Source organism: Scardinius erythrophthalmus, assembly GCF_964197995.2.
Source record: "Scardinius erythrophthalmus genome assembly, chromosome: 9".
Taxonomy (NCBI): domain Eukaryota; kingdom Metazoa; phylum Chordata; class Actinopteri; order Cypriniformes; family Leuciscidae; genus Scardinius; species Scardinius erythrophthalmus.
The window spans coordinates 22522037-22535950 of record NC_138229.1 but is presented as its reverse complement, the minus strand read 5'-3'; the positions used below and the strand labels follow the sequence as shown (position 1 = coordinate 22535950).

General features: G+C 45.9%; 1 protein-coding gene across 1 annotated transcript in view; it reads right to left on the bottom strand.

Moving 5' to 3' along the window:
- Positions 1 to 13914, bottom strand: part of col15a1b (collagen, type XV, alpha 1b) — a 62569-nt gene that overhangs the window by 28612 nt on the left and 20043 nt on the right. Inside the window, exon 3 of the mRNA XM_081374318.1 lies at positions 7932 to 8479. Coding sequence (XP_081230444.1) covers positions 7932 to 8479 — 548 coding nt within the window. The remainder of the gene's footprint in view (positions 1 to 7931; positions 8480 to 13914) is intronic.

The window sequence follows — 13914 nt, the reverse complement described above, 5'->3', positions numbered from 1 at the left end:
AACACACCAACTCATGGGACAAAAGCTCCTCAGTTGGAATAGTTCAAATCAAATCAACTTTTTGAAATCATGTTTGATATGGTCGGTGTGGTAGAATTCGAATGTGAATAAAAAGGGGAATGTTTTTTTATTTATAGTCAACTAATGATTTTGTAAAGTAATATTTTTAAATGTTTCATTATTATGTTATGTGTAATAAAAATATTTTGAAAAAAAATATTAAAAAAATGCAATCAACAATGCCAACAGTTCAAAAATATTAAATGATCAGATTACTAAATGACTCTCCTGAAAGCTCCAAACAGGTATACAGTATGCACCAATATTAAAAGTCAGGACGATAATGGCCCAAAAAAAACTATTAAAGCTTAAGGCCCGTTCACACCAAGGACAATAACTATAAAGATAACGATAAAGATATAATTCTAAAAATCGTTCTCCATATTAAAGAATAACAGAGTTCACACCACAACTATAACGATAAAGATATGAGGAACGATATCGTTGGGATCACTTTCAGAACGATTTTTTTCCAGCTGTCGAACGATAAAACACTGACAGCCAATCAGAATCCATTCTAATTTAAAGGTCTCGCGCATTTAAAATGGATCTGGATCATCCGGGCGCACGCGTGCTTAGAATAAAAAGACCGTTATCGGTCGCTGGTGTGGACACATACATAGTTCTCTTACGAGAGATACTCTCGTACTGCGTAGAATACGCTAGGGGGAAAATCCTTTTCCACGAGAATACTGAAGCCAAAAAATTATCCTTTAATTTTGTATTAATGTAAAACGCGTTGCGGCAGCATACAGACATAGGCGAGGCAGCTCGCGCGCCTATTGGCTGGTCTGCTGGCAACTGCTTAAGCCTATCGAGCGAGACCTAGAGTGACGTCAGACCCAATGAGGGAGCTTCGCGCCCTCTGCGTCACGTCCCGCCGAAACGGGCGTGGCTTAGGTCTATAAATACCGCTCGCAGGCATTATTTCTCAGATTTTTCATCCTTCAGCGAAGCAACTCACATCGCTGGATCCGAGAAGAAGCCGCGCTGTTGAAGGAGCACCTCAGCGGGACGAGTCGAAGAAGCTGCTGGCCGCGCCGCCTTCATCGCCTTCCTGCTGCGCTATCCAGCGCCTATATCCTTTCATTGCACTGTGTGTGTGTGTTCGCCGGCGCGACTCACACTATCTAAAAGAGCTGCATCTTTTTCAAGATGCCTGCTTGTGGCTCGTGCAGAGCCGCACTCAGCGACGGGGACCGCCATGTCATCTGCGCTTCCTGCCTGGGTCAAGAACACGCAGCTCTCGCGCTCGCTGATGGCGGCTGCCATCACTGCGAGCTGTTGCCTTTAGCGACTCTGAGGACTCGCTTGGCACTGTTCACCGAGACTGCGCCCACACCTGCTGTTGTGCCGCGCCGTAAGAAGCGCCGCGCTCAGCGGATCCCGGAGCCCTCTCTCAGCCGTCAAAGCTCGCCGGTGCACCCGCCTGCTTCTCCGGTTTCATCAGCTTCGCTCACGGACGGACAGCGGCCGCGGTCTGCCGCCGCTTCTGTCGATGACGCTGATGAGATCGACGCACTGCTTCGAGAGGAGGATTCCTGCTCTCTCATAGCATCAGGCAGTGAGGATTGGGCGGGCTCTGAGGACCCCACCCCTCCTGCCCGTGCTTCTACGGGAAAGAGAGCGAGCATTGAGGCGGAGCTCATGCGCGTGCTCACTCAGGCCACGGCGAGCCTCGGCCTCGAGTGGATTACGCCTGAGCAGCCTGCTCATAACCGGCTGGACGGCTACTTCCTGCCTGGGGAGCGCGTTTCACCTGCATCCAAGCCAGCGCCTTTTCTTCCTGAGCTTCATGAAGAAGTCGCTAAATCTTGGGACTCCCCTTTTTCGGCCAGGACACGGTCCTCTGTCTCTTTGGCGTTCTCCGCTGTTGACGACGCAAAGAACAGAGGCTACCACTCCCTGCCGCCGGTTGAAGAGGCTATCGCAGCGCACTTATGCCCGCCCTCCGCTGGACGGCGTGCTAAGATGGCGCTGCCCTCAAAAGCCTGCCGCACGACGTCAACCCTGCTCCGCCGCGCTTTCTCCGCCGCCGGGCAGGCCGCGTCAGCGTTGCACACCATGGCCACGCTTCAGATATACCAGGCCGATCTCCTCCGCCAGCTGGACGAGAGAGGACCTGACGCAATCTGTGTGCCGGACTTGAGGAGCGCTACAGACCTCGCTCTTCGCGCCACCAAGTCAGCAGCACAGGCCATTGGGCGGAGCATGGCCTCGCTCACCGTGTCTGAGAGACATCTGTGGCTTACGCTCTCTGACATGACTGAGTCGGAGCGCACCGCGTTCCTCGACGCGCCGCTTTCCCCTGCCGGCCTCTTCGGAACCTCGGTCAAAGATTTCGCCGATAGGTTCGCTGAGGTGCAGAAAGCGACCCAGGCCATTAAGCACTTCCTCCCGAAGCGCTCCAGTTCTGCAGCAGGCCGTGCGAAACCGTCTGCTCAGAGCTCACAGCCTAAGCCTCCGCCCGCCGCCTCCTCTTCTCAACGCCGCCAAGCCCAGAGCTCGAGACCGCGCTCTCGCTCATCCGGCCACCGCCCCGCCCCGCGTGGCCCGCGGCAGAAGGTTGTGTTGAAGCCAGAGGCCCCGAAATCATCCTAGCACGCCTAGGAAGGCGACGGTGTCCAAGTCCCGCTGCGGCCGGACTTCCACCAAAGCTTGCCGCTCGTCCAGTTCCAGGAAATGTGACTGGTCCAGCGTATTTAGCAGCCAACAAGCCGGTTCCATTACCCGCTTGCCTGCACACAAAAGCCGTTTTTATGGCTACCCAGATAAATCCCTTAAAGAGTGTATTTTCTGGTGTCCCGGCCACGGCCGACGGTGTTTCATGTGTAGAAAAAATGCCCGCTACTCAGCGCCCATTCCTACACACAAGCACAGCCCTTCACACAGGGCGCGCGCACATAAAATCGACTCAGATCGATTGCGCTTCAAATGTAGCAAAAGTGCCCACTACCCAGTGCCCACTAACGCTACTTCCCACATGTCTCACGGTCCCTGTAAATACAGGACCCGTATGCATATGCTCTGCTCACGCGAGCAATGCTGTAAAGGTGGTGTACGTGCCCGCCGCTCCGCACCCACGCCCACACACAGACATGAAACTAGCCCAGCCCTCCTCCTCTCAGCTAAACACTGCGGAGGAGTCGAGCGCGGGCATTCTGCCCGCTGTTATCAGCGCGCCCCCTGCCTCAGATGTCATGAGCGCGACGCTTATGTCACAGCACACAAAAGCCGCTGTATCGCGAGCCGATCAGAGCGCGCTTCGCATCCGGCCCCTAGCTACTCGCGCACCTGCGTGGGAAAAGCTTCCCGGGGTTTCGAGATGGGTGCTGAACATCATAAAAGGAGGCTATTCGCTGCAGTTTCGCCGACGCCCTCGCCGCTTCATGGCGCGCGTCGAGACCACGGTAGAATCGAAAGTAGCCCATCTACTTCGAGCCGAGATTTTGAAACTGTTGAGCAAAGGGGCTATAGAACCCCTATCTCAAGCTCAAAGCGAGGGGGGGCTTTACAGCAGATACTTCCTGGTGCCCAAAAAAGACGGGGGTCTCAGACCCATACTAGATCTGCGGCAGTTGAACAGAGCGCTTATGAAGCGCCAGTTCAGGATGCTCACAACCAGAAAAATCCTCGCGCACGTCCGTCAGGGGGACTGGTTTGTGTCAATAGATCTAAAAGACGCGTATTTTCAAATACAGATAGCGTCACGTCACAGGCGATTTTTGAGATTCGCCTTCGAGGGCCAGGCATATCAGTACACAGTCCTGCCTTTCGGCTTGTCCCTGGCACCCCGTACATTTACGAAGTGCATGGATGCAGCGCTCGCACCCCTCAGATTACGGGGCATACGAGTGCTGAACTATCTGGACGACTGGCTGATTCTAGCCCAATCTCACTCAGAGCTCGTAGAGCACAGGACCATTTTACTCGATCACCTCGAGAATCTCGGTCTCGCAGTGAATTGGGAAAAGAGCTCACTTTTCCCCAGACAGATTATATCTTTTCTGGGAATAGAGCTGAACTCGCTGCTAATGACAGCACGCCTGTCATCTCAGCGCACACTGGACATTCGTCGCGCAGCCGGCTCGTTCCGCTGCGGCGCGATAGTCCCTCTCAAAGCTTTTCAAAGGATGCTCGGTCTGATGGCCTCAGCATCTTCAGTTCTCCAGTTGGGCCTTCTGCGCATGCGCCCACTGCAGTTCTGGCTCAGAAAGAGAGTACCACGCTCAGCGTGGGCCTCCGGTCAGCTTCGCGTCAAGGTCAATCAGGCATGCATTGCACCTTTGAAACCTTGGCAAAAGACTGGTACCAATCAGGTGTAAGCCTGGGGACTTCCTCGAGAGTGATGGTGGTGTCCACGGACGCATCCACCTCGGGATGGGGAGCGCTGCTCGAGGGCAGACCGCTTTTTGGCCTATGGTCAAAGCAGGAGAAGCTCTTACATATCAACTGCCTCGAAATGTTGGCAGTGAGCAAAGCGCTCACGCGCTTTTGTCCCCTCATACAGGGGCACCACGTGCTAATACGTTCAGACAACGTCTCAGTGGTGTCCTACATAAATCGCCAGGGCGGCCTCAGGTCCCTGATTCTGTACAGGCTAACCAGGCGCCTCCTGATATGGGCCCGCAGCAACCTGCTCTCGCTGAGAGCAGCGCACGTGCCAGGGCTCCTAAACATAGGACCAGACAGACTGTCCAGGAACCAAGTTCCGACAGGAGAATGGTCTTTGCACCCACAGACAGTCCAGCTGCTGTGGAAGAAATTCGGCAGAGCGGAAGTAGACCTTTTCGCGTCTCAGGAAAACGCTCACTGTCCAGAATTTTTCTCGAAGAGCAAGGACGCGCTGACCCACGAGTGGCCTCGCCGTCCTCTCTACGCTTTTCCCCCCGTCTCCCTCCTGACTCAGGTGGTAGAACGGGTCAGGGAAGAAGGATGCTCAGTGCTGCTTGTAGCCCCACTTTGGATGAGCCAACCTTGGTTCCCAATTGTGATGCAGTTAGCAAGCACCGCCCCGTGGCCAGTGCCTCTGAGGAGGGATCTCCTCTCTCAAGCCAACGGCTCGATTTGGCATCCTCACCCAGAGCTGTGGTCCCTCCATGTGTGGGCCATCAACGGGTACCCGCTGACCTCCCACAGGGAGTGCTAAACACTATCACACAGGCCAGAGCTCCGTCTACGCGACGTCTCTATGCCTCAAAATGGTCAGTGTTCTCTAGCTGGTGCACAGCTCGTGGTGTGTCACCCCTGTATTGCGGTGTGACGGAGGTTCTTTCCTTCCTACAGGAGCTGTTGGATAAGGGCAGGTCCCCTTCCACGCTCAAAGTCTATGTAGCGGCCATAGCAGTGTTCTCTTCGACCACGCTCGGCCAGTCTATTGGAAGGAATGATTTAGTTATTCGCTTCCTTCGAGGAGCTAAGAGACTGAATCCTCCCAGACCTCCCACAGTCCCTATATGGGACCTTTCTACGGTACTGGAAGCCATGAAAGGTCATCCATTTGAGCCCTTGCAGGAGATTGATCTTAAACACCTGTCTTCCAAGACGGCGTTTCTTCTGGCTCTCGCTTCAGTGAAGCGCATAGGGGACTTACACGCGCTCTCAGTAAGCGCGACGTGCATGGAATTTGGGCCGAATGACTCTAGAGTTATACTCAAACCTAGGCACGGTTATGTTCCTAAATCCCTCAATACACCGTTCAGAGCACAGGTCATTTCCCTGTCTGCCCTGCCAGTCACTGAAGGAAATATGGACGAAAGCTCCCTTTGCCCAGTCAGGGCGTTAAGAGTTTACGTGTCTCGCTCGTCTGTTTTCAGACAGACGGAGCAGCTCTTTGTTTCGTTCAGCGGACGTTCTAAGGGACAAGCCGCTTCGAAACAGACCCTATCCAGATGGGTAGTGGACGCGATAGCGCTAGCTTACACGACCAAGGGCATGCAGTGCCCACTGGGTGTTAAAAAAGCACTCCACGAGAAGCATGGCTTCATCGTGGGCATGGTCAAGTGGGATTGCCTTGCAAGATATTTGTATGGCGGCAGGCTGGGCCTCTCCGTCTACATTTATAAGGTTTTACAACCTAGAGGTTCCCGCACTACAGGCCAGACTACTGTCGGTCTAGTATGGCCAAAATCTCATAACTGGCGCTGTCAGTTATGCAGCTATTGAGTATTGCAATCCTTGCTCTATGCTGCTATAAGGGAGATAGTGGCTACCCCCCCCCCCCTCTCTTCCAGGATTCCCTGTGAGTCCCCTGGGTGATTATGTACTGTATGAACTCCGGGCTGTCGCCCTTGAGTCTATGGTATCAGATCCCAGCACGCACGGCGTTTTACAGTAGGTTCCCCTAGCGTATTCTAGGCAGTACAAGAGTATCTCTCGTAAGAGAACGTACTCGGTTACTAACGTAACCTCGGTTCTCTCTAGAGAGAGGAACGAGTACTGCGTATCCTGCCGTGCCTGCACGCGCTCTGGTTGCTTCGACTATGAAAAACCAGAGAAATAATGCCTGCGAGCGGTATTTATAGACCTAAGCCACGCCCGTTTCGGCGGGACGTGACGCAGAGGGTGCGAAGCGCCCTCATTGGGTCTGACGTCACTCTAGGTCTCGCTCGATAGGCTTAAGCAGTTGCCAGCAGACCAGCCAATAGGCGCGCGAGCTGCCTCGCCTATGTCTGTATGCTGCCGCAACGCGTTTTACATTAATACAAAATTAAAGGAGAATTTTTTGGCTTCAGTATTCTCGTGGAAAAGGATTTTCCCCCTAGCGTATTCTACGCAGTACTCGTTCCTCTCTCTAGAGAGAACCGAGGTTACGTTAGTAACCGAGTACGTTATCTTTATCGTTTTCTTTATAGTTATCGTGCTTGGTGTGAACGGGCCTAGAAATACAAGTTATGACATAAACAGGTTTTAATGTCATAATTATGACTTTTTGTCTTATAATGTTGAATTTTTAGGTCTTTTTTAACTTTTTGTCATAATTATGATTTTTTATGATTTTTAAATTCTGTACTATTTCGTTTAAATATACAAAATAAAACACTAAAACTAAAATTTGAGTTATGCATCACAACATTATAATGTACAGTATGAGAAATGGATATTCAATTTGAGATTTGCTAAAGATTACATTTAACAATAAATTAAAATGTCCCATCCCATTTCAGATTATAATCACAGTAAACATCATCACTCAAACGAATGACAGAACACTGCCTCTTTGAACAGTTCTTACTTCTGCCTGCCTATACACTCTCATGTTGCTCTACACTCTTAATAATAAAAGTTCCAAAAAGGGGTTTTCGCAGTGATGCCATTGAAGAACCATTTTAGGTTTCCCTAAGTTCCCTAAGGCCCTAAAAGAACCATGTGGCGAGCAGGACGAGGCCGAGGACCGTGAGAGATATGAATCACGCCACCGGCCTCGAGACGCACTCTCACGGCCCTCGGCCTCGTCCTGCTCGCCACAAACCATTTTTTCTAAGTGTGAAGAACATTTTAATAATCTGAAGAACCTTTTCAACTAAAGGCTCCAATATGTTGAGAGTTTTGTGCAATGGAAAGGCTCCATGGAAGCTAAAGGTTCTTCATGGAACTATTGATGCTGATAAAGAACCTTCATTTTTAAGTTCGTAGGTGGCTGTGAATAACCTCGAGCACCTTTTTGATCATGGATCAGTGATAGATGAAAAACTAAGAACTCAAAACAAAGTACGAGACTTAAAAGCAAAGAACAAGGTAAATATGAATATAAAAATGACAAATTTGACTTTCAGCTCATCTTTCATCATCAGTTATGATTTGTGAGATGTTTAAACAGTATTTCCTAAATAACGTTTCTGAGTTTTGTGAAAATGTAGATGGTGACATACCACAAATCTCTCCAGGCCAGTACTGCCCGCATTTGCCACAAAGATCCCTGAGCCCGGCTTAAAGCTGAGGGGCTGCTGGCTTCTCTTCAGGGGTGCGCTGTGGAACTGCTCACAGTCCATATAGAGCCGAACTTCCTCATGCTCGACAGTCAGCGTGAAGCGGTTCCACTGCTGTGTCATGTCAGGCACTTTAAAGGAAGCCACCTCCACGGTGGCAGCAAAACCTGGCTCGCTGTAATACAGTACAATCCTCTGGGTCTTGTCCTCCACGGGCGTCAGGGCCAAGCCCAGGTGTACGATCTTCTGGGAGGGATCTGTGATGGCAAACACGACCCCTCCTCGAGAGCTGGAGGGCTTGAGGGTGGCAATAATGGCAAAGTCCACGAAGAAGGGCTCAGGTACAAAGGACTGGGTCAGTCGACCTACATTAGCATTAGGGCCAAAATAATAGGCAGGGAAACCCTCGTAGCCAGTGATGAAGGACACAGAAGGAGGAAGAGGGACACCAACTAGCTCAGTGAGCACTAGATGACCCTTGGAACCTCGCTCTGAAAGAAATCACCCAGTTACAAGGGGAATGATTAAAATGAAGGACAATATACACAGTCATAATATTCCTTCTCACAATTTTGAAAATATGTCTCCTAATAAATGAACAGTCTAAAAAAGTGTTGCAATGAAGACTAGAACGCCCTATAAATTCCATTGTTCTTTTAAACAATATTTCATGTTTATTAAAGGAAAAGTTCACCAAAAAAAGTAAAACCTGTTTAAAATTTTCTTTCTTTTGTGGAACACAAAAGGAGAAATTCTGATTGTGTTGGTTATTCTTTTCCCACTAAAAGAGTCATGAAAAAAAATGTTTTTGTGAGAAACAAGACAGAAAATTACAGTGATTTCCTGGTATTTTTTACCCTCCTGTGAGCTGTTAAACATTTGAACAGAGCTCATTAGGGGCCAAGCCCCGAAGGGGATAGCCCCTATTGTATCTGTTAGTTTTCTTCTTATTATTATTCCGTAAATGGAAGTCTATGGCAGCCCTATGAACCGTACATAGGAAAATGATGAAATTTGGCACACTTGTATTGATGACCATGAATAGTAAATGTAGCAGTTGGTCTCTAGGACCAACTCTATAGCGCCACCACCAGTTCAAAAATTCAACATTGAAATGGTTATAACTTTTGAACCCTTTTATCCACAGAAATGAGACATAGTACACCTGATTGCTCTCATCATGCTGATCACAACCAATTCCTTACATTAAGACTCCGCCCATTACAGTAGTGGCCATTTTGAAAAGTACAGTATTCAGTTTTTTCGCTACTCCTCCTTCAAATTTTGTCCAATTTTGTCCAAACGTGCTCAAATGATCTTCGGACTGAGACGCACAGAAATGACTGAACAGATTTGTTTTATTCATCTTTGTTCAAAAGTTATGGTGTTGCAAACTTAACGAGGTTGACCCAAAATTGGCTAAGAGGCTGTATCTCGGCCAAAGTTTGATCAATCGAAACGAAAATTGGTACAATTCATTGGAAGGATGTTCTGAGGGTCCATGCCAAAGTTGGGAACAGCGCCACCTACGGGTCATGAGATATGAAAAATTGCTACTTTGGTCAATAACTTTTGAACAGTTTGTCAGAATACCATAAATGTGGTATCTGTGGATTCCTTGCATCATGCCAAATCCGTGGATGCCAATTTTGTCAAGATCGAATGTACCACGTGTCCGCCATTTTGAATTTTGTTATAATTTGCAATAACTTTTAAACTATTTGACATATCTTCACAAAATTTAGTATGGATGATTGACACAATGCCCTGAAGGTACATGAGAAGACTGAACACAGCGCCACGTAGTGTTCCAGAGATATAAGGTCTTTTGCAAAAACGCTTATAACTTTTAAAAAAATTGTTCAAATTTTGATTTCTTTGCTTCATTATTTTCCTTGGCTTATGCCGCTTCCGTCGATATCTCATTTGTCATTTTCCAACAATGTGACTATCCGCCATATTGGAACAAATGAAAAACAGTTTTTTCGCTACTCCTCCTTCAAATTTTGTCCAATTTTGTCCAAACATGTGCTCAAATGATCTTCGGACTGAGCCGCATAGAAATGACTGAACAGAATTTTTTGCTATACTGGAAAAAAAAAAGTTATGATGTGGCAAATTTAACGAGGTCAACTCAAAATTGGTTCAGAAGCTATAGCTCGGCCAAACTTTGATCAATCGAAACGAAAATTGGTACACTTCATCGGAAGCATGATCTGAGGTTCCATGCCAAAGTTGGGAACAGCGCCACCTACGGGTCATGAGATCTGGAAAATGGCTATTTTAGCCTATAACTTTTGAAAAGTTTGAACAGAAATTTTATCAAATGATCTTTGGACCGAGCCGCACAGAAATTACTGAACAGATTTTTGATATTCGCTACCATTCCCGAGATATTCGTCTGCAAAGTTAAGCTAGCCTGTGTTTGTTGCCTTGCTAACCAATTCACGTCCTCTGAGTGGCGGAAGTTGCTAAACCACATGTCATGAATCTCGAATCATTCCGGTCGTGGGTTCGAGTCCTGTGTGGAACAACATTAAAATTTTGTATAAAGTTGTCATTTCAATTCCTCCCGGCTTTGCACTGCTTTTGGTGCTTAAATGCTTGCTGCGCTGCTGTGCTTGATGTACATTTACATGTATATTCAATTTCTGCTCTTTTTGTTCTTCTGGCTCCGCACTGCTGTTGGTGCTTAAATATATGCTGCGCTGCAGTGCTTACAGTACTTGCTGTGCTTCATGTACATGATGTGCTGGCTGTGCTTGCTGTGCGCCATACTTGTTCTGCTTGCGGTGCGTTTAAGGGCTTGGCCCCTGTATTGCTGCTTGCAGCTATTTTTTTTTATATTTATTATCAACTGAATTATTGAAAAGATTGAAAGTACAACTATTCTGAGTACATTTAATCCTCCATGATTACACCGAGGAGAACTAGAGAAGATGTAAACGTTCAATGAATGACAACTTAAAAATAATTTGAAAACTTAAATCGCATAGATACAAAAGATTTATGAATGCAGCATACGAGTTGCATAAACAGCTTTGACACATTTTTTATATGCTGCTTTTGCTTCCTTTTTGAAGCTTTAAAGATTTAGCCCTCATTCATTGTAATTGCAGGAACCAGAGCATGAAAAATTAATCTTCAAAAATTCTGTTTTCATTGAACTGAAGTGCATTGAAGTGTTTTAATGACAGAATTTTAAATTTAAAAAACTGTATGGTTTTACAGAATTTTTATTGAAAAATCATGCATGTTTTTGTACGGTTCTGGGTAAAAAAATAACCCGCACCAGTGAAGCAACGCAACTGACGCAGGTAGCTCATGTCACAGTAACAAAATGGCAAATTTAGTACGTCTGAATTTCATTCATACTAGCCATATTCATACTAGGCTACATAGAATTTTTTTTTAACATTTCAATTGCATTTACATTTCAAATTCAAATGTAGTACCTACTCAAACAGTATGCGATTTCAAAGGCACAGAGAGTTCTGCTAATGTATGTTTCAGACGATGGATAAACTCTGCATGTTTCACATGAGAGTTGCTGTCCAATCAATTATTAGTATGTAAATCTGCTGACATCACAGTTCTTCACATTTGGTGTGTTGCACACAGTTCAGCATGGCAAGAAAGGAGACAAGCCGCTGATAGAGCTGCCGCATAAATCATATAAATATCCTGTCTGGGAACATTCTGGCTTCCCAATACATTACAACAGAGATGGTCCAAAAAAAAGTGGTCAAAACACGCTCTTTGTAAACTTTGTTCATTGTGAGTGCCATATGCAATGTGCATCTATTATGACTAATTATTTACGGCATCATTACCCGGGTGTTGATAGCGCACAGCCGCACGTGAGACCGAGAAAGCACACCTTGCCTTCTGTGTACAAACAGCCACTCATCGCTAATTCGGACATACGCAAAACAATAACGAAAGTACTGGGCAGGGCTCGATGGCCCGGGGCCAGCGTAAACGACGCTCGGGACAGTGCACCATCATCACAAGAGATTATCATTTGCTCATGTTTCTAAGCCATGCCAATCTAAACATTAATGTGCAAGAAGACGTGAAAGAGAACTTTTCTATGCCCAAATATCCTAAGTGCACACATGGAATGCCACGCCTCAGTCAGCGTCCATATGCTGAATTGAATTCTCTTTTACGTCTTCTCGCATTTAAACAGACAAATTCACACAAAAATATGTCAACATCACCGTCTTGGCGGGTATCATAGCAAAACATGATTGGTTATGTCTTAAATGAATGTAAACAGTTGAGAATGTGTACAGTATCAGTATATTGGATTTGTGCATTGTCTTAAAGTGACAGCAACATATTATTCCTTCTGCTGTCTGTGTATTTAATGTTAATAAAACAACAAAAGAAAAAGAGAAAATATCTCACTGCTCTTGACTTTTCACACCGATTTTGACAATATCCTTTGTCTACTGTTTCACATTATTATTATTATTATTATGAACACATTATATAGACAGTAAAACATTCTCATTAGTTTATGGCATTGTCAAAGCTAAAGACTCCTCAAACTGACATTAAGAAATAATTGCTGTTTCAATCTGACATGAGTTCTAATGATGATAATGAGGTACAATGGCATATAAACAGCTCTACAGGGCTGCAGGGTTTCTAGCAAATGCTCTATCTGACTGATAGTAAAGAGGTACAGAAGTCAGAACAGGAGATTAAGAGAGAGGATCCTCTTTATATATGCATATATCAGCCGTAGGTAATCACAGTCACACTGGCTGCCGGAGCTCATATAAGAGTTGCGAAATTGTTAGATTTGATGATGCACGTGGAAATTTGTCTGATCCTTGCCGCTGATCCTATGCGCTAATTTGATCAAATATATATAATATATATACTTTTTAAATGTTGTAGCTCATATAAACAATGTGTACTGTGTAGCCTAGGTAGCGGCGTAGTGCAACTCTATTCTGTGGCTGCTGGTCTGGCACTTCTGTTCTGAAACTGCTGGCACAGTAGTTCTGCAGCTGGATATATTCCAGAATGTGCAGAGACAAGTGGAGTGATACAAACAGTGTACAGTCCCAGACAGTGCTTAAGATGCACAAATCTTAAGGAATAAATGAGATCTTAATTAAGGAACACGTCTGGACCCCAGGGTTAATTTCACAATCTTCCTCTATGCCTGTAATCAGCAGGTGGACCTGTAACCGACCACCAGCGACCCCAATTTTCAGAAAACCTCCTGCTGCTAATCCTATTATTGTAATATCATGTGATAGGGATTTAGCGTTATTCTTTGAGAAAAGCGAGCTCATCAAACAGCATCCTGATCTATCTCACACAACGGCGTGGCACAATTAGAAACATTTTAGAGTTTAGAGTAAAGTTGCGCTTATCTGTTAGCCTCATGGGTGAAACATTATCTCAGTAATGATTCAACTGCACAGTAAAATCCAAATTACATTTGAACAAGTTAAACTAACAAGACCGTAATGATACACAATAACACCTTGCATATGCAAATCTCTCCAGTTGGTTTATAACAAAATATATTATGAAATCCTCAATAAAACTAATTACATTTAGTCAACGAGGATCTTTGAGTATAGGTTAACATTGAAAATGGCCTTTCACTAACATGTTTCAAAACTTACCACTTCCCTTCATCTCCCATTCCCACACAGTAAAAAAACATCTAGTTAAATTTACGGTAAAAAACTGTCAGCTGTGGTTGCCAGAAATTCACTGAAAAAATACTGAAACAATGTTTCTAAACTTGGATGCCTGTATATTTGACAATTTATAACCACACATTTCATTAAGTGATATCATTTCCTACTTGAACTATCAAAATCTGCCTTTTTACCTTAAATGTACAGATAACCACAACAATACAGAAAGCCACAAGATGAATCAGAGTTCACTG